We start from the raw sequence: 19,762 nt of genomic DNA, 5'->3' as shown, positions 1-19,762 counted from the left end.
AAGACGAGCGTCTCAACCGAATTGTTGCCATATGTCGTGGATCTAGAACTGCGGTAGTGTACCAGATCAGTGAGATCACAGACAAAAGAGCAGAAAATAGCTGAGCCATGGTAATAGTTCACGAATTCTCGCTTATCTAGCCGAGCACAGCGTCCTCAATTTCAAGATCAGAGACATACTCTTCGGCAGAGCCGTATGTGTCCTGCCCGCGAACGCCGTTTGCGAGCCTCTCCTCCAGCAATGGTATGGTATCAGATCTCAGCGTCTTTGCGGTCTCGGCGTCGCCTGCTTCGCGAGTCATCACCAGCTCCGCTTGTGCATCGATCAACTGCTCCCTCACATCGTCCATGGCCCTCAAGCTCAAGCCCTCCGCTCTCCCGCAATGCAAAGCAAACTCCTCCATGACCTGCGGTAACAAGAACTCTGGCGGTGGACGATACTGTCCAGGAAACACCATCTGCTCTACAATACTTCTCAAGACTGGCGAGTAAGTGAAAGGTAGTGCCTGCTGCAGGGTCGTACAACCCGCAGGAAGATCCGGTCGACACATGGCCGCCAGTCGGTTGAAACGCTCCGTCGGTACAACAGTACGCCAGTCCTCATCACGACGAGATATCATGTCGGAAGTGATGTCCTGTCTCATCACTAGTTCCCAAATTGGTCGGCTGGTCATCATTGCTACTGCGCAAGCTCCTATGGACCAGACATCGCCCAGACCACCTGGTGCGATTTCAGCTTGAGGCCAGTAACTGCTGAGTTCTGGTGCCTCGTAACCAGTATACTCACCCTCCAGATCTTGGTCCCATAGCTGGATGACGTCGCGTTTATCGTTCCAATTCTTGAAGACAGTACATTTTTCGAAGTTGCCTAGCTTACATGTGCCGTATGTAAGATTCTTGAAACCGGCGACTGGCTTAGGATGGCAATAGAAGACGTTGGCAGGATGAATGAAGTTGTGCGAGATTGGCTTCCAGCCTCGTATGGGTTCGAGATCATCCGCGAGTTGGCAGTCTGTGGCTGTGAGAGCTTGACGGCCGGTCACGAGGTAGGTGCTAGCGCGCAGAAGTGAGATAATGGTATGCCAAATGAAAGACTCTGGAAGTCCTTCGCCGTCTTGCACGAGGATGAGCTGATTGAGTGTTCCAGCATTACAGTACTCCCACTTCGTCCGCTTGCTCGTCCTAGTCCCATCGGTGTCATCATACTCGAGAAGCTGGACTAGATTAGGATGATTCAGCAGGTCACCCACATCCATGGCGACTTCAGTATCAAGCTCGGTGTCATCATCAACGACCTCTCGGCACGGAAATCTTTCAACGTACGGCGGGCCAGTGACTAGAGCTCTGTAATACATCCACACCGCACCATCGGTCCAGTTCACTTTCTTGGATCCATTTGCGGTCCGATCGACTGCGAATATAGGCTCTTCTCCAGGTTGCTCACGGCTGGTTGGAAGCGAGAGTGTACCTTGGGACAAATCGACTCGGGTGCGAGGTCTGACTATGCGATGCCGAGTAGGAAGCTGCTTCTGCACACGTATAGGACGAACCCTATGCGGACTGACTGCATGCCGCTGACGTATTGTTGGCATAACTTCAAGTGGCCAAGCTCCCGGTGCATAGTTGCCTCGTGGCGTCTGTTTCACGTTGGGACTGGTCCGCCTAGGTCGTATCCTTGGACTGCTCGATTTCCTTCGATTTTTCCTAGGATTGCCATTACTGCGGAATGATGAAGGGCTGATCGAACCAGATGATAATTTGAACACTCGAGGACTCGCCGGTAGCGTGCGCGATCCTCGCCTTGCAGTCTGCGGTTCGCTCGAGCTGCGGGAGGGTGATGATGATAATGATGGTGAGGCAGAAGGGACCCTGAACCCACGCGGACTTCCCTTGGCCAAAGGACTAGATTCTGACGAAGCTGAAGGTACTCTGAATACTGCCATGGCTGAGTTTGGGATTGCTTGTGCGGCATCGTGGAGTGATCATCACAACGAGACACGGAGAGCATAGTAGACAAATGACAAAGGAATCCATCCAGCATCTTGGTCACTTACCGCTTCCGGCGTTCGACAATGAGGAGCATACTATGTCGCTGTCCCGTTGGCTTCATTGCGTGGTATGCTGCTCACTGTGATGTGCTGGCGTGAAATGGCGCGCAGCGAGCCTCATCTTACCACTCGTAATCTCAACCCAAAGGGCAAGGAAGGCATATGGTACCGCGTACCTCACTCCAGCCTACACCTAATGGCAGAACCGCACCCTGGCCAGTTGGTTGAAGTCTCATGGCGCCCTCGAGCTCGGAAGAGGAAAAGTGAACAATGCACTCCCCTCGGCTCAATCTCGGCAAGTGACGGAGCTTGATGATGACCAAGCGACAGAGGTGGGTCTACGTCCCGATAAACACTTCTTCTCCACACAGCATGACCTGGCTGCACACACGACACGAGCTGACGAGTACCGCTCGAAGAAGTTGCAGAGGTGGAAAGAAGAAGAAGGTAATCCAAGATGACCAAAGCATTCAGCATGTCATTGCCAGATTCTCGACCGTCATTCGACGACCAAACCTCTTTTGACAACGCAAATCGTGGTTTCATCGCGGCTCTTGAACCCTGCATCATCAAGAACAAAGACGGCAAAGATGTCTGGAATGACGAGGATTACGCTTTCCTGAGTGAAAGCTGTCCGTCTTCCGCAAACCCCAGTCTATGGCGACAGGGCCAGCTTACCAGCAAACAGGGGCTTTTCGAAGTCACGGCCGGAATTTACCAGATCCGTGGTTTTGACATCTCCAACATGACCCTGGCCGAAGGCAAGACCGGAGTTGTTGTTCTAGACTGTCTACAGTCTGTCGAATGCGCTGCCAAGGCATTGGAGTTCTACCGACTTCATCGAGGAGAGCGGCCGGTGATGGGGCTTGTATATTCACACTGCCACTATGATCACTTTAGTGGTGCGCTCGGGATACTTCCCAACTACTCCTCAGATGCGGAAAGTGTGCCAATCATTGCTCCTGCCGGCTTTTTAGAGGAAGTTCTGAAAGAAAAGGTGGTGGTAGGGCCTGCTATGCTGAATCGCGCTGTGTACATGTTTGGCGAGTCTCTGCCCAAAGGACCAACAGGGCATATGTAAGTCTAATCGCTCCAACTTCTCCTCCCTGCTTCATCATATTTATGATGACGTTCCACATCCAATAGTGGCTGCGGACTAGGCATAGCTAGCTCCTCAGGTACTCGCTCGTTGATACCTCCAAACGACATAATCACTACGACTGGCCAGTCACGGACTATAGACGATGTCCAGCTCGTGTTCCAAATGGTTCCGGACACTGAGGCACCAAGCGAATTCAACGTATTCTTCCCAGCCCATCGCGCCCTTTGCATCGCAGAATGCGCCACAAACACCATGCACAATATTGCCACCCTGCGTGGTGCCGCTGTACGGGATGCGAAGAAGTGGTCCAAGCACTTGGACGAGACCATCGACCTATACGGTAAAGAAAGCGACGTCTTGTTCTCGAGCCACCACTGGCCAACCTGGGGTCGCAAGCAGCTCATAAAGTTCATCTCCGATCAGCGTGATCTGTACGGTTACATGCATGATCAGACGGTAAGGATGATGAACACCGGTCTCACCGGGGTCGAAATCGCAGAGACGCTACGGCTCCCGCCTGCATTGCAGCGAGAATGGCATACGCGGGAGTATTATGGAGCTTTGAACCAGAATATCAAAGGTATCTATCAGCGTTATATGACCTGGTTTGACGGCAATGCTGCGAACTTGTGGAAGCATGTGCCTGTCGAGGAGGGCAAGCGGTATGTGGCTTGTATGGGTGGCGTGGATGCCGTTATGAAGAAGGCGCAAGAGTATGCCCGATGGAAACGACTTACGATTTGCTGTCACATTGCTTGATCATGTCGTTGCGGCTGAGCCTCAGAATAGGAGCGCCCGTCAGCAGCTTGCGCAGGTGTACGAGACTCTAGCATTCGGCTCGGAGAATGCGGTCTGGCGTAACTATTATCTCACGACAGCACACACGCTCAGAAGCGCAGATGATCCCGGCATGATGTCGAGAGGCGCTGCGTCTGGGCCTTTGGCCATCAGTCCTTACTCTTCCGTAGAGGACTGGCTCGATGCACTGTCATTAAGGATCGATGGGCCGGAAGCCTCCAACTTACACAACGAGATTGTTGTTTCGCTCACGATGTTAGATGATCAAGTAACATGGATACTGCGGCTGCGGCATGGCACGTTGACATATCGTAGTCGAGCCAGCAACGAACGCCGAGATGGTAGCTTCGTCGACCTCGAGGTTACGCTGAGCAAAGCGGACTTATACAAGGTCATATCGACTGGTACAGTCAATGCAATCGAAGGGAACCAGGCGGGAGATCTTGTTGTTCTGAAGACACTTCTGAGCGTTTGTGGCTTCTGATAGATGGTCGAGTAAACCTGCGCAAGAGGCACCTCAACGTAATAGCATACAGCTTCACTGAGAAGCACGGGACTGTGTTCGCTTCATCCTGTAAATAAGACAAGCAGTTTGCATTGCTGTACTGTTTGCTTCGTTGCGTAACGTGATATTGCGGTGCTTTTCAATTGCAGGTCGTTCTTGCTTGGAGTATTGTTTGCTGGTCGGGGAGTCTGAAGACCTGTAGCAGACATACGTGCTTATTGGGCTGCTAGAGGAGGTCTTCATTACTCTCTAATAGATCACGCGTGTCGTGGACTCGCACTCCTATTGTCATCATGTGAAGTATAGGCGTTGGCCGGGTCAGCCCTGCATGTTTTGAGACAAAACCCAACGCCACCTGATGATGTAACGCTGGTCATGTCTCGCTCTCCCACTCCCAACCCGTGGTTGGCGTGACTCGGCTTTGCCGACCAGCCACAAACCAAGGCCTGACTTTCATCCTTAACAATCTTATGTCACTGCCAAGTCACAAGCTTCACTCGCCGACCTAGAACAGAGCTTCACCTTCACGCGTCCTTTTAATCGAGGCCAACAGCACTCGCAGGCAATGTCGCAGTACCCTGACGACGATTATCGACCCCGCCGCGGCCGTGGCCATGACGACGGCGGTGGCTACCCACCTCCACCAGCTTACCCTACTGCCACCGGCGGTGGTGACGATTACGGCTCGAACAGTGGGAGACGCGACCAGCGATATCCTCCCGACCAGGGCAATCGGCCACCACCACCACCTGGAGGTCCACCCGGAGAAACACTTCCACCACCACCCATGGGTGACGCCTTGAATGATGGTAAGCGTAGTGCTATGAAGCGCGAGGGTAGTAGATCTCGTGTGCCGCAGCATTTGCGGCCGGAGTTTCCTGACGAAGCCTCCTACCTAGGCTCGACTGCGCCTGATCTCGAGAGGAAGAATAGGCGCAAGGATAAGGAGTTTCGGGATAGGCGTGATGGCTACGAAAGTGAGGAAGGAGAGTCCTTAAGGCGGGCCAAGCCACCGAGGCGTGACGAAGATGATCGCGAAGATCGAGATCGCCGTGCTAGGAGGTTCAGAGACGATAGGGATGCTTATCAAGACAACGGACCATCAAAACGATCCAAGGACAGACGCGATGACCCACCACCGTACGCCGATCGTGACCGGGACCGTGACTACGACGACAGAGCTCCACCGCGGCGCCGTCGAGACAAGGAGCGCGACCGGTATGACGACGATTACGATGATGACCATCCGCCTCGCAGAAGAGGCGGCGGAGACAAATCAGTAGAGTACGGCTCAGACCCTGTCCCAGTCCGTCGCAGGAACACAGATGCCGGCCGCTCTCGAGCAGAAAAGGACAAGCCTCGCCGACGCAAGGATTATGATGACTATTCGAGTGATGATGACGACCGCCGACAGCCTTCAAGGAGACACCGTAGTGAGGAAGACCCCGACAGAAGACGCCGACCACGCGACAAATACGATGATGACGGACGCTCATATGACCCCGATCCGCGCGACCGCGACCAACGCCGTAGACGTCAAGATATCTACGATCGGGACCAGGAAGATCGCCGGCGCGACAAGAGCCGCAGAAGGTACTCAGATGACGATTATGATGACTACGACAGGCGCGATAGGCGCGGAGGTCGGGATGGCAGAGATGGAGGCCGCCAAAAGCCACCACGGGAGATGAAGATTGGAAACTACGACATCGGTCCTCTGATTGATACTGGCAAGAAACACTATGGCACGGTAGCTCCAATCGTGACACCATTCTTGATCAATGCTGCGAAGAAGTACATGACGAAATGAGTGCGATGGATGGGCAGAATAATGATTAGGCAGGGAAGGACATCACGACTCCGGTCTCATAAGCGGTATGACTTCCGCTGATCTGCTTATAAAAGTCCAGCAGGCAGAGGAAGTAATGATTGAGGCTGCTACAGTTGAGACTTCGGGCGTTGCGCTGCGACAGACTGGATTGATGGTATACCCTTTGTAACATACGGACCGGACAAGGTAGCGTTTTTGCACATGAACATGACTTCACGACATACACTTTCATCTGCACGTTCATCTTTCACCCCACCTGCCTCCCTTCTCGCTTCATCATCTCAACTCTCGGAATACCGAATCTGATCCGCCATGGGATCCTGTGACGGTTGCCGCGCCGGTGAATTTAACAACATCGCCATCCAACTCCGTGCGTAGTTCGTTCGCGCGCTAATCCAAGCCATTTTAGACCCCACCTGCCGCTTCCAACCTAGACTTGAGCTATCAATGGCCAACATTGCAGCACGTCCACATCATTTGCATGTAGCTGAAAGAACCATGGCGTCGATGGCACGCCTAATGCACAGTTTTGCTGTAGGAGAGACGATAAGTATATTCCCGTTGCTGAGATGTCGTTCTGTAAGTATATCCTCTTCTGGGACACGGAAAGACAACAACGGCGGCTTGGGTCGCTGGACGTCACCGAGTGCTCGTCGTCGGAGATCTCTGGAGCCCTTGGGTAGGGATTAAAGAGAAGCAAAAATGGCCTTTGACATCTCAGAATCGACTGGGACCTACGACTATGGCGAATGGCAAGACTTCTACTCCGCCGTCTCCCTCGACCCGAACAGCTACGGCTCCGTCAACACCACAAACGGCTACCTCCGCCTCTCACCCTCCGGCTGCGTAGTCCCTGGCTCCAAACCACAAACTTGGGACTGCAATGCCGCCTGCCTGAACACCACCACTGGACCGGAATTAGTCTGGGGCAACAAGGACTACAACAGCATGTACACGCTCCAAAACTGCGTCGTCCTCCCCGCCATCATGGCCCTGCTCGCCGGCGGGAACCTGACAGCTAATGGGGTGAAAGTGGCGACGAAGTACGGGATCGTGGGAAATGCGAGTTTGATCCAGACCCCGGTGCTGGCGTGGCCGGTGATCAGTGGATGTATTGATGCTTACTGCAAGTCCGGTGGCGAAGGTGGACCGCCTACGCCTGGTTGTGCGCGCGGAAATTCGGACGATTATGCAAAGTATGTCATTCTGCCGAGCGAAGGGTATTATGATGGGAAGGGGGCATGGGATGCGGCGGGGGAGGACTATTGGTGGCCGGAGAATTATACGTTCAGTGGTGTATGTCCTCTGTACATCCCTTCCCTCCTTCTGCTGCTGCTGGCTGCGTGGCCGCCGTAGTCGGAATGGGACGAATCGCTGACTTGTTTCCTTCCTCCACCAGGTCGACGCCTTCAACAGCGGCCTCTGCCACAACCTCACCGCCTTCATAAATTCGGATATTGGTGGCATAGGCGTAAGTCCCACTCCCCAACAAGCATCAAAGCCGCACGAGCCCGTGCTGAATGAAGACAAACTACCCAGATGTTCGTCTCCTACCTCATGCAAACCTTCATCGTCCTCTCCGCCTGGCTCCTCTTCCACATCTACAGCAATTGGTCCACCTACCCCATTTTCCTGGCCCTAGCCGCTCGCCACGGCCCCCGCCGCGCCTCCACCCTCGCCCAAGAGAAACAGGCTAAAATCGCCAAGGGCTACTCAGACGCGCTAGTCAGCGCCCTGGTCGAGTTCCAAAAGGCCCAAGTTTTCTTCATGCTGAGCGTGCAGATTGCCATCTTAGTGGCGCTGCATAACCCCTCCTATATTGAGGCGAAGAACTGGCAGGCTTTGTGGAACAATTTCGGGATTCTGTATAGTCTGGCGTTTGGAGGGTGTTTGCCTGTCCTGTTCGTCTTGCTCATGCTGAGGATAGCAGGGAAGAAGGAGTTCTATACCCTGCTCGTTACACTGTGTAAGTGCCGACGCTTGCCTTCGTGATCGCTTACTTCTGACCAGGCTTCGTTGGCGGGAGATGGAAAGTTGAACTAATATGGAGAACAAACGAATTCTAGGCAGCGTAGCCCTCTCATCAGCAACCTGGTTCGTCGCCTGGTTCCGCGCCCCGGACCCCAACACATCTATCGCCGAACCCGAATCCCCCATGCCCGACCAATGCGCCGGCGTGGCCCCGATCAAATACTGTTACTCCGGCAACATCTACTACAACGCGACTGAAAATGCGGTCAAAGCCGTCCCTATGCTAGTTTTCTGCTTCGTGGTACTACTATGTCTGATGCTGGATCAAGTCACCATTTTCACCGTCCGCGCGTCGAGCGGGGAGTCGTATAAGGGGACTTGCTTTCAGTGGTTACGCGATGCTATTCTACGCCTTCCGCTTTGCGAGAGCTATGATCGCGGAGCGGAGGGGAGGTCCAAGTGGATGAGGGTGTTCAAGTTGGATACTTCCGGGAGGATTTTACGGGTTGTACATGGGTTTCTGTTGTTTGCGACCGAGTGTGCGTTTGTGGCGCTGAATATGGTGCTGATCAGTGATTATGCGCATCTATTGACCAAGGGAAATGATTTTCGATCGCTGGATACGAGTTCGTGGTCCCTAGGCCAGATCATCGCGGTTACAATTTGGGTGCCCGTGTTGATCGAGTATGTGTGGCAGGCTTATGGTGAGTTTTTGATGGACTACCTATTTTTGGATGAAGAGTGGACAATGGTACTGATAGTCTTCTTCTGCAGTCGGTGTCGAGGCGGGACAGAAGTTCCGACTTCCGCCTGGTTGGCGACTGGTGAAGATGGATGATGGGAGGGATGTGGACGACTCGGATAAGATTGATCCGGTGAACGAGATGTCGTCGTCGATCGACCTGGCCCGGCTACCGGCTATCGGACGGCCGGGATATGAGAGGGTGGACTCGAATAACTGGTAGAAGGGTAGGAAGCAACTCCGGTGCATACGTCTAGTGTTTATACATACATACTCGATACATTAGCAGTGCTGCGCAACGTCGTTCCTCATCGGGTGACGCTTTGGGATTCTACACAATGCCTTGGGAGCAATGCTCAGACCACTGTGGATTATGTTGTCGTCAGGTTCGAGCGAATCCGTAACGTGTTTGACATTGAGAGGAGGCGCAGTTCTATGCTTAGGACGCGGCTTAGGCAATGCAAAGCACCCACCTTTCACATCATGAGAGCAGGCGAGTAGTAAGCACTACCTTACATTTGAATTTGCTCTCGTCCGGCGTTGCAAGTGGACGGCGTTGCAAGTGGACGGCGGTGCCGTATATGTCACCCAAGTAATGATCCCATAGGCAGTGTGCCCGTCATTGAACAGAACGGGCGTGGTGAAGAGAAATGGCTTGTTCCAAATCTGGCAACAGCAGAATCGGAGGCGGGCCGTCCCTTTGCTGTCGTTCGCCGCAGTCGCGTGGCTTTCGTCAGCTGCTGCATGGATTACTGGTGAGGGCAACGAAAGATGAATCCACAGCCTCGTACATCCATCGACTGTAAGCATGCGCAATCGAATACCTTCGACCTTGCAGCCTCTACTGTAGATACATATCCAGCCTAAGTACTCATACCTCTTCCTCTCTATCTTTGACCATCTCCACCAATCCTTGACCATCACATGCCTCAGGCTATACCACAATCATGCTAGACGACAACCTTCCGACCTTCTTTCTCAAGCCCAGCACCACCGGCCTGAAGCACCACCAGAACTTCCTCCTCTCACATCATGGCTCCGACCAGGCACCCGCCTATACCCTCCAGCACGCCGACCCAGCCTCCCCATCAACAACACACAAGAACTGCTATGCGGCGGGTCTCTTTGATGCATACAACCCAGACATCTGCTACGGAGAAGTTCTCGCTCGTCCAGGCTGGACGCAACCCTCATTATCACAAGAAGAGATCAAGCGCCATGGCGGCATCCCTCCACCGCCTCAGCCAATCCTCCCCAGCGAGTTCACCGTCCAGCTCTATGACCCGGACCAGCAGATCCGAGTCGAGCTGAAGGAAGGCAAGTGGGGTGCCAGCGACACTTACGAGTTCAGCCTGCCCATCAGCACGTTCCGCACACCCTCAGCATCGAATCTCGATCGTGGCCAGTCTGACCCGGCGAGTTTGGCCATTACACCGAAAGTGCACTTCGCGTGGCGGAAGGAGAGCAAGCTTGGCAAGGATCTCACGTGTTTCATGACGGGCAAGAGTACGGACGCCAAGGAGAAGAAGAAGAGTCGACGCGATCCAGACATCGCCATTGCCTTATGGAGGAGTTTGCGAGAGCTCACCATCTACGAGCCGAACCTGAGTAGAGTGGATATCGAGGACCCGAAAGGGCTGGAGCTGGTATTGCTACTCAGCGCAGTCGTGATCAAGGATCTCTACTTCGGCAACAAGGACAACATTAGAGAGACATTCAACATAGCCGGCCTGCCTTCCGAGCGAAAGCTGAGTGGCGGTGGCCGAAAGCTCTCAAACCCGCAACAGACACATAGCATAGTCGGCGCACCAAACCCACTCCAGTCTCATCCCGTCCAATCGCCCCAACCACTCCAAACTACAAACGACGAGAAACGGAACTCCCTACCACGACTCCAAACTACACCACCGAATACTCGACAACCACGAAACGCCCAACCACCACCTCTAGCCGACCCCCGAGCACAATGGGAACTAGACGCCGAGACCGCGCGCCTCAAAGCTCAAGCCGACGCCGAAGCGCGACAAGAGCAGCGACGACGGCGCGAGCGAGAGAAGGCCGACGAGGCGGAAGCCAAGCGTCTGCAACGACAGATGGAGGAAGAGGATCGTCAGGCTCGGCGCAAACAAGCTGAGGTCGATAAAGAGACTGAGCGGCTGAGGAAGATGTATGGGGTGCAACCTATACCGCAGCGTCCTGGCCCAGGCCCTCAAGCCAACAGTTCCTCCGGCCGCCAGCATCACTACCCCGGCCCAAGTCCATACATGCAGCCCATCCCGCAAGGCAGCCAGATGCACTACCCTCCTCCTCAGCAACAACGGCAGCAGGGACGACTAGGCGATAACGGCCTTTATACTCAGCCTTCGGCAAGTAGTTCAGAAGTGATGATGAGCGGCGGGGCGGGGAATGCTAGTTTGTTGAGTGTGAATCAGGCGGGGAAGCCGGCGAGGCAGAAGAAGTCGTTTTTTGGACTGAGGGGTTTGAGTGAGGAGCATGCGCAAGGTGGTGGGGGTGGGAGTGGGGAGGGGGCGAAGTTGAGGAAGAAGGGAAGTGCGATGTGGTGAGCACATTTCTCAGCAGCAGGTGGTGTTTTATGACGAGGAGTCTCTGTGGGTTTAGCGAGGCGTTTATGGAGCTGGGCAACCCTGACAGCAGATTTATCAGAATTTTACTCAAGCTCCTAGCGGCATGTGTCCTCAAGATACAATCTTTGCATTCAGACCATGCTGGTAGCTAGCATGGCGTGGCCTGGCGCTGCGTTGCGGAGCTTCTTTGTTGCGGCCGCATAGCTTCGCGTCGATTCCTGGCTATCAGATTGGATAGCACTGGTGGTTCATTACTTCGATGTATCGCAAAACCAGGGGCATTGTAGGCGGTAGGAGACGTGCCAATTCATGTCACGTATGCCACTGTCGCGTAGCGGTAGTGATCGCTGAAGATCTTCGTCTCAGCTTCAGATTTCCGAGGTAGTAGTGTGAACGTTCCCAGATTTCTTTGTTGAAAATCCTGTTGACCACCCCATCAAGCCAAGCACAACCACCATTGTACTCAATCTCAAGTCGCACGACGGCTTCACATGTGTGACAAACTCGCCCATCTGGTGGCCACCTCAACCCATCTCCACTCAACAACAATGGCCGAACCACTCTCGCCGAAGCAGATACCCTTCTGGCTACTCCGGCCAGAAACCGCCACCTACCACAACGTAGCCGCCGCCGACGAAGAAGGTCCCAGTCCAGCCGAAGAGATAGCCAAACTCCGACCCTCACAGCAAAAGATCCGCCTCTGGTTCATAGTCTTGAGCATCTCTTGCGCTTTCGCCCTCCTCATCCTAGCATGAAGCTCAAAATACCACCTCAAGCTCTCGAAACCCTTCCAAAAACATCCTTACCCGTACCAACCTTCCCTACGGTCTTCCAAACCCTCGACCAGGATGACCGCTTCGCCGTCTCCTCCTCCCCCGACTCACATAAAGCCTGGCACTCTTTGGTCCCTAAAGCAGGCACAGGCTTCGTCGAGATCGATAACCCCCGGCAACACCCGTCCCTCGAACCCGGAATGATAGGTCGAGACTTCAACCACGAGGTCTTCGGCGTTTCCATCTTCCACCAATTGCACTGTCTAATCCATATCCGACATCATTTCTGGGCGCTTGATGGCCTCGCCTCCTCCACAACCACAACCACACCCACATCCACATCCACGGCGAACCAAACCCAGACCCAACAGCTGCAGAAACTCCACCGCATGAACGGGCATATAAACCCCAGTTTCGATTTCGTCCGCCAAGCCCTAATGTGTAATGCCGACCTAGCCCTCGAATGGCCCCGAACGGTCGAAGATTCCGGCGGTCCAGAGGGTTCAGGGGTCCATGGGATAGTAGATGGCAATCATACTCCTCATCAGTGTAAGGATTGGGATGCGATTTATGAGGAGGCGGGAAAGAATGCTTGGGCGCAGGATCAGCGGGTCTAAACTAGTGATCCCGAGCTCGAGGGGGAAAGGTAAGGAGAGAAGGAGTGGAAGGAGCGGAACGAGAGATTGACGGGCCAGAAGATTGTACGTACGTACGTACGCCCTTTACGCCACGCTACCCTACGCTCAACCAAACCGATCGTACATTCTTGTTTCCCAAGGAATTTCATCCATCCGCATCATTCGGCCTCACAGCTCAATTAAACTCTCCTCCTTAACAGGAACAGGGGCGTGCTGTGGTGCCTGCGGGAAAGCTTCCTGACCATATCCAGCACTTGCGGCGGGAGCTTGCGGCCACTGCTGTTGCTGCGGTGGTGCTTGCTGTTGGTAGTACTGATGACTCGATTGTCTTTGCAGAGGCGGTTGCTGTTGAGGATGCTGTTGGTGAGGAGGATATGGCTGTTGCTGTTGATACTGCTGGGGTGGGGCCTGAGCGGAAGGAGGAGCTTGATGGTAGATTTCCGGGCTCGGCGGCTGCTGCTGCTGTTGCTGAGGCGGAAGTTGTTGGGATGTTGACATCGAGGGTGGTGCTTGCTGCTGTTGTTGTTCGCCGTAGTAGAACGCTGCGTTGGCATCTGCAGGTGGCGATGTGACGGCGGGAACAGATGATTGCGATGTATGTGAGGGCGCATATTGTGATGAGTTTTGTGAGTATGCTTGTTGTGACGGTCTGCGGCGCATGGGCGGATGTTGTGCTTCTACCGGAGGGCCTGAAGGCTGTGTCGGGTACGGTACAGACTGTTGTGGTAATGTTGGGTAGGGCGATTGCTGCGGTGCAGCTTGCTGTTGATAATAGTTTGCATCTGCAGATGGTGCGCCATACTGGGACATGCGTTGCTTGTCGTATGAGGGATATGGTGCTGAAGTTGGCTGTGCTTGTTGGTAGCCACTGTATCCAGCAGACTGCGGTGCATAGGCGTCCATCTGGGATCCACCAGCTGCGTAGTAGTTCTCGACGCCACTCGGATCTTGATGGCCAGCTGCAGAAGGTATGCTTGGGTACATACTCGTCCTTTGTGGTTGACCATATCGATTCGAGGTGTATGCACTCGCCATCCGCTCTTCTAGCATGCGGTCGTAGTATCGCACGACGGTCGACAGCTTCGAGTGCAGATCGAGAAGTGTGTCATGCTTACTCATAGTCTCGCCGTACGTTCGCGCCAGCTTTGGTCGCAAAGTGCCTATTCCCTCATAAAGCTCCTGTATTTGTGGTTCTCGCAGGATAGTGCCAGGTGCTTGGTGTTGCAGTCTGTCTACCAATGTCGAGAATAAGTTGATGTTCTCGGCCTCTACTGGCGTCAGCTCGAATTGATTGTTCGGCCTATACTGCGACGCAGCTGGTGCTGTAGGTGCGGATGACTGCTGCTTCAGCTCTTGTGCGTGCCTGCTCTTTTGAGCCTCCATATCCTTCAAGCTCGCTGCTATCGCGGCTTCCAGGTCCGCATCCAGTTCCACCTCCTCCTTCTTAGGTGCCGCCTTAGCACCGCCGTTCGTCTGTGGTTTGCTCTGCTGAACTTGACTCTGCGGCACGTATCCAGCACCAGAATGACCTTTGCTCTCCTCTAAGCTCATCTCAAGCGCTTTCTTCAGATCCGCATCGAAGGTATCATCCGTCACTCGTGCACCTCGCGGTTGCATCCTCGACTCTCCTCGGTTCATGCTGCTATCCTGCCATAATGTCCTCTTCGTACTAGTCGGACTCTGCGGACCAGGCGTACCGCCACTACCAGTTTTCGCAGCTAGCTTCGCGTAACATCCATCGTCCACTCTCACCGGCGTCAAGATACCTAGATGTGGTAAAGCTATGCTCTTGCTCGAACACTGCTGATCAAACACATTCCCGCAGTTCCGACAGTGGTGTTTCCGATTTGTGAAGGAGAACTTCTCTCTGCATCGCATGCACACATCGCTATCGGTCCACTCCGGTGGTGCTGTGCTGTCGAACATACTACTCGCTATCTCCTCCTTGGGTGGAAAGGTGAACCGCTCCATCCGTAAGGTCCGATATGTCTCACTCAAATAGCTTAGGCTGTCCTTCCCTTCCGCAGCTCCGGCCCAATTCTGTATCAGCTCAAGCAGCTTCTGCCTGACCTCCCGCTCCCCCATGGCACCACCATCCTTACGTAATAGACCGACACACTCATCCATGAACTCCTTACTGGCGATCTCTTGCATGAAGTGGGAGCCTCCATTCTTCACGCACGTGTCTGTGAGATGGAGCGTCGAGAGCTGCACGTTAGGATTCGTATTGCCAATACGCTTCTTGAGGCTCTGCATGGCAGCCTTGGGCGGCACAGTCTTGGAGCGGATCGTGTCTGAGATCTCGAGATTCAAGGCTATGTCTTCCAGAGAAGATGATGTGGCCTTCTCGATCTGTGCGTCCAGCTCAATCGTGGCAGCACTGCCACCCCACCACGAGCTCATGTTGGCGGTGTTGTGCTGGAGCTTGTTGAAGGTGGAGGAGGGGTTACAACTCGGCTGCGTTTCCTTTGTATGCTGTCGAGATGGAGATGGAAGGAAGTAGTGTCGATAGGGCAAGACGGACGAACGTGGTGCTGTTGTTATCACTCAATAGTTCATCTTGACAGGGTAGATGGAGTAGCGCCTAGCTGTCAGAGCTTCATCATCAGGTAGCTTATATAACAATCCTTATGCCTCAGGGTCTGGGGTCGGCCCGCGAGTGGCTGTGCATGGTCACGCCACAACGAGGGACGTCATTGGACTAAAGACCTCGCAATGATGAATCGATTCGTTGAATTCGACAATAATGCTGCTCACGTGGGCTTGGGTATTTGATGCATAGCGGTGCTTAGTGAAAGGCGAGTAGAATACTCGGGCCAAACAAAAGCCTGATATCTGGAGGGCTTCGTCGCTGAGGACCGATAGAAGTCATTCAAGCACTATATCACGAACGGAGACGCGTGGTGCCTCAATATAATCTCTCCACGCCTGCATCCACCACGACAAGAACCGTCAGTGTGCCTACGATATGAGCCGAAGCACGATAACATCACGACCATCACGATGAGCGCAGCAGCCGCGGCATCCCCACCACCTCACACAAATGGAGGACCGCCGATGCCAGGACCATATCATGCAACCCCAACTGCAGGCAGCGACAGAGTCTTCGAGCACATCGACGACCTCAAGGCGAAAGCCACGCAGGGATACAACCCAGCGAGCTCGATCGGTGAGCTGCTGAAGACGGCGACCGTTGGTGTAGAGCAGGCTAGCAACCTGCTGTCCTTTCGAAGACCCGACCTCGCCTTCGTCGAATATGTACGAGCCTCTGAGATTGTGCTGAACGTCATCCCACGGCACAAGGACTACACCCACTTTACCATCGACCAGCAGGAGCCGGCGAAGAAGTTGACCTTGACGCAGAAGCGGGTCAGTGCTTTGAGCGAGCAGTTTGCTGCAATCAAGCAGATCATCCTCAATAATAACACGCGGTATAATGTGCGGTCGAGGCAGAGTGCGAATGGACATGCAAGGACGGAGAGTGCGCCGGCTGCGCAGTTGAATGGTAGCAGACCTAGCTCGCAAGACGGTGGCATACCCAGGACACGGCCTACGCCTAGCCCGAAGCCCGACAACCTCCATGGCAAGGCCATACCTCATGGACTTCCAAATGGCCATGCTACTTCGAACGGTGGCGATGCTCTGAGCGAGCGCTTCGCGAAGCTACGGACGAACGCCGAGCAAAGAGAAGATCAGGGAAGTGGCAATCTGCAAAACTCGACGCTGTACATGCCGTCCGCATCCGACTATTCTGGACGAGCCTCTTTCGACCAGCTCGCACGAACGAACAGCATGCCTTCAAAGCCGCAAGGTCCGCGAGGGATGTCACATGGCCCAGGACCTGTCCCGCCACCAATAACGATACCGAACTTTCCTCAAGCACCACCTGCAGCGTACAGTCCAGCCCGTAATATGGAGACCACAGGAAACATTGCGCCACCAAGACACTCCGCAAGAAGTCTTGCGAGCTCCGACAAACGAAGATCTTCCCTTGTGCCAAGCTCGGCAGCTTCAGCGCATGCCCCTAATGGCTATGCCCAGAGCGGCGACTACTTCCCAAACGGAGCTGGAGCAAACGGAGCTGGAGCAAACGGAGCTGGAGCAAACGGAGCTGGAGCGGTCAGACCATCGGTCGGGTCTCAACGAAGAAGGTCGTCCAACATGCCTACAGAAACGGAGGTCTCGTCCGATAGGCTCTATGACTATATTAGACGGTATCATGTTCTCCTCATCGACTTTCGGTCACGAGAGGAGTTCGACCAAGGGCATATATATTCGAGAGCTATCATGTGCGTAGACCCGCTATCGACCAGACAAGGCATGAGTGCAGAGCAATTACTGGACACGTTAGTGTTGTCGCCTGAGAATGAGTACAATATGTTCAGAAGTCGGGACGACTTCGACTTTGTGGTGTACTATGACGCGAATACTGCTTCGGAGAGCTTTCGACGACAGCCTGTCGGTCAAAAGCAGTTGGGCTTGAAGTGCCTGCACGAGGCGTTATGTGACTTCAACGTGGAGAAACCGCTACGGCGGCCACCGATATTGCTGAAAGGCGGTTTAGATGCTTGGGTGGACATGATTGGCAAGCAGGCTTTGCTTGCATCTGACACTGCATCGCGCGTGAAGCAGGGTCAAGCAGCCTCGAGAGTCCCTCCTACGCCACCAGCAAATGGTAGTAGCGAACTCAGATTGCCGAAGCGAAGGATACGAGATTACAACCCACTGGATGCAGATGAAGAGCAGTACTGGAGAGAAAAGGCGCGAGCAGAAAGTGTGGTCCTCCAGCAGCCTCCAGAACTGTCCGAGGAGGGAGTACTCGAGACGGCGGCAGAGGAGGATGCGGGGCCTGAACCCTTCAGCGCGATTCGCGAGTTCAATGAACGCTTTCCGGACGCTGGAGATCTGGACAAGCATGCTTTCGCCAGCCAACGTCCTTCACGAGCGCCTCCTGAGGTGCCTGCCAAAGTGCCCATGTACCCTTCGGCACCACATCCATCACAATATCCACAAGTGCCTGCTCGGCCCGCACCGATAGCACCGCGCATGAGCTATCAAGGTGTATCCGATCGATCTGTCTCAGCTAGTCAGCCTACGAGCAGACAAGCTTCTGGTAGTCTGGTGCCATACGTGCCCCCTCGGCTCCTGGCTAAGAACATACGACTGCCTCGAACAGGACTGGTCAACTTTAGCAACACGTGCTACATGAACAGCTGTATACAAGCAATGTCCGCTACTACCCCACTTTCGATGTTCTTACTCGATGACGGATACAAGTCACAGCTGCAGGAAAAGAACTGGAAAGGCACGGCAGAATATGGGCACATCACCAATCACTACGCCAACTTGCTCCGCAATCTTTGGAAGGGCGATGTCGAAGTAGTCAAGCCGAGTACTTTCCGGAATCTGTGCCGGCGTGCTGCGATACAATTTGATAACAATGACCAGCAGGATGCAAAGGAGTTTCTGGAGGTTCTGATTGAGAACATGCATCAAGACATGAACATTAATTGGGCGCATACACCACTGCGAGAATTGACGGAGGGCGAGGAGGCCAAGCGAGAACGGATGCCGAAGCTCATAGTAGCCAAAACAGAATGGGGCCGTCTCACCCACCGCGAAATCTCCTTTATCTACGGCCTCTTCGCCGGCCAGTACGCTAGCAAACTGACCTGCTTGACCTGCGGTTTCACATCCACAACCTACGAGATCTTCACCTCCCTCTCCGTGGAAATCCCCTCCGACCCTCTAGACTGGACCAATGGTCGCACCTGTACGATAGACGACTGCCTCCGCGCCTTCTGCTCCGAAGAGAAACTGACCGGCGATGAGAAATGGAAGTGTCCGCACTGCCGTACCGTCCGCGAAGCAAAGAAACGCATCACACTCTCCCGCGCACCCCAATTCCTAATCGTGCACTTCAAACGCTTCGCCTCTCGCGCCGGCCAAAGGTCCCAGAAGATCCGCACCACAGTCGAATTCCCACTCACGAACTTCAGTCTAGACCCTTACATGCTGCCCTCCCCCACCCAGCTCGAATCAGCAGCTATAACAACAACCTACGGCCCCAAAGGTCTAGAAACGGATCTCGCCATGACCGGGCCCTTCACGTATGATGCATATGCCGTGATCCAGCATCTGGGAAACACGTTGCAGAGCGGGCATTATATTACGGCGGCCAAGGATCAGGGGAGGAAGTGCTGGCATGTTTATGATGATACGCGGGTTTCGGATTTTCAGCCTGGGGTGGAAGGGAGGGCGTTGCAGAATGAGAGGGCTTATATTGTTTTCTATCAGAGGGTGGAGATGGGGGGTGGGGGGGTGGGTTATGGGAAGATGTGATGATGGGTGTTTGGAATTCGAATTTGATAGCGTTCTAGCGTGCGCTGTGTTTGCATATACGAGGCGTTCTTCCTGAGGTTGTGGGCGGTAGGATGATCTCGCTACGTCTATCACGCAATATCAGAGGCCAGATGATGTGCTCCCTTGGATACGCAATCCGAGCACGTATGCACGTCACCAGATTTTACAACCGTGAAGGCCCTCTAGCTCGTGCCTGGCAGTGAACAAAAGGATCCACCATTCAACCAACGAACGATTCAATCAATTTCTCCCACGCGATCTCAATCAATATCTCAAAGCCACGTTCAAATACAATTGACTAAAGAGCCCCGCTTCCCTTTGGCAAAGCCTGTATCGCCGAAAGAGGCCGTTATCTAATCGCAGGCTAGACGCGGGCAAGCTCGTGACGTGCGACCCAGTGCTTGTGC

At 54.1% G+C, this 19,762-nt stretch overlaps 8 protein-coding genes across 8 annotated transcripts; 6 read left to right on the top strand and 2 right to left on the bottom strand.

Annotated features, from left to right (window-relative positions):
- Positions 1 to 136: 136 nt before the first annotated feature.
- Positions 137 to 1,620, bottom strand: LTS14_004896 (uncharacterized protein; the record flags this gene model as incomplete). The annotated part of the gene is made up of 2 exons (XM_064837596.1): positions 137 to 1,445; positions 1,550 to 1,620. The coding sequence occupies 2 exons, from the start codon at positions 1,618 to 1,620 to the stop codon at positions 137 to 139; spliced, it is 1,380 nt and encodes a 459-aa protein (XP_064694919.1).
- Positions 1,621 to 2,504: 884 nt separating this feature from the next.
- On the top strand, positions 2,505 to 4,431 carry LTS14_004895 (uncharacterized protein; the record flags this gene model as incomplete). The annotated part of the gene is made up of 3 exons (XM_064837595.1): positions 2,505 to 3,124; positions 3,194 to 3,862; positions 3,939 to 4,431. 3 exons carry the CDS (start codon positions 2,505 to 2,507, stop codon positions 4,429 to 4,431), a joined length of 1,782 nt encoding a protein of 593 aa, XP_064694918.1.
- A 586-nt stretch (positions 4,432 to 5,017) lies between these two features.
- Positions 5,018 to 6,262, top strand: LTS14_004894 (uncharacterized protein; the record flags this gene model as incomplete). The annotated part of the gene is made up of 1 exon (XM_064837594.1): positions 5,018 to 6,262. One exon carries the CDS (start codon positions 5,018 to 5,020, stop codon positions 6,260 to 6,262), a length of 1,245 nt encoding a protein of 414 aa, XP_064694917.1.
- Positions 6,263 to 6,985: 723 nt separating this feature from the next.
- Positions 6,986 to 9,219, top strand: LTS14_004893 (uncharacterized protein; the record flags this gene model as incomplete). Its single annotated transcript, XM_064837593.1, has 5 exons — positions 6,986 to 7,579; positions 7,683 to 7,754; positions 7,823 to 8,249; positions 8,350 to 8,958; positions 9,029 to 9,219. 5 exons carry the CDS (start codon positions 6,986 to 6,988, stop codon positions 9,217 to 9,219), a joined length of 1,893 nt encoding a protein of 630 aa, XP_064694916.1.
- Positions 9,220 to 9,943: 724 nt separating this feature from the next.
- On the top strand, positions 9,944 to 11,733 carry LTS14_004892 (uncharacterized protein; the record flags this gene model as incomplete). The annotated part of the gene is made up of 2 exons (XM_064837592.1): positions 9,944 to 11,556; positions 11,580 to 11,733. 2 exons carry the CDS (start codon positions 9,944 to 9,946, stop codon positions 11,731 to 11,733), a joined length of 1,767 nt encoding a protein of 588 aa, XP_064694915.1.
- A 396-nt stretch (positions 11,734 to 12,129) lies between these two features.
- Positions 12,130 to 12,971, top strand: LTS14_004891 (uncharacterized protein; the record flags this gene model as incomplete). Its single annotated transcript, XM_064837591.1, has 2 exons — positions 12,130 to 12,284; positions 12,332 to 12,971. 2 exons carry the CDS (start codon positions 12,130 to 12,132, stop codon positions 12,969 to 12,971), a joined length of 795 nt encoding a protein of 264 aa, XP_064694914.1.
- A 189-nt stretch (positions 12,972 to 13,160) lies between these two features.
- On the bottom strand, positions 13,161 to 15,395 carry VPS27 (Vacuolar protein-sorting-associated protein 27; the record flags this gene model as incomplete). Its single annotated transcript, XM_064837590.1, has 2 exons — positions 13,161 to 14,758; positions 14,921 to 15,395. The coding sequence occupies 2 exons, from the start codon at positions 15,393 to 15,395 to the stop codon at positions 13,161 to 13,163; spliced, it is 2,073 nt and encodes a 690-aa protein (XP_064694913.1).
- Positions 15,396 to 15,995: 600 nt separating this feature from the next.
- On the top strand, positions 15,996 to 19,334 carry DOA4 (ubiquitin-specific protease doa4; the record flags this gene model as incomplete). The annotated part of the gene is made up of 1 exon (XM_064837589.1): positions 15,996 to 19,334. The coding sequence occupies one exon, from the start codon at positions 15,996 to 15,998 to the stop codon at positions 19,332 to 19,334; it is 3,339 nt and encodes a 1,112-aa protein (XP_064694912.1).
- Between the last annotated feature and the right edge of the window lie 428 nt (positions 19,335 to 19,762).

Source organism: Recurvomyces mirabilis (assembly GCF_035927965.1).
Source record: "Recurvomyces mirabilis strain CCFEE 5264 chromosome Unknown scaffold_11, whole genome shotgun sequence".
Lineage (NCBI taxonomy): Eukaryota > Fungi > Ascomycota > Dothideomycetes > Mycosphaerellales > Teratosphaeriaceae > Recurvomyces > Recurvomyces mirabilis.
Note: the sequence above shows the minus strand (reverse complement) of the source record. Positions and strands in the feature narration are given on the sequence as shown.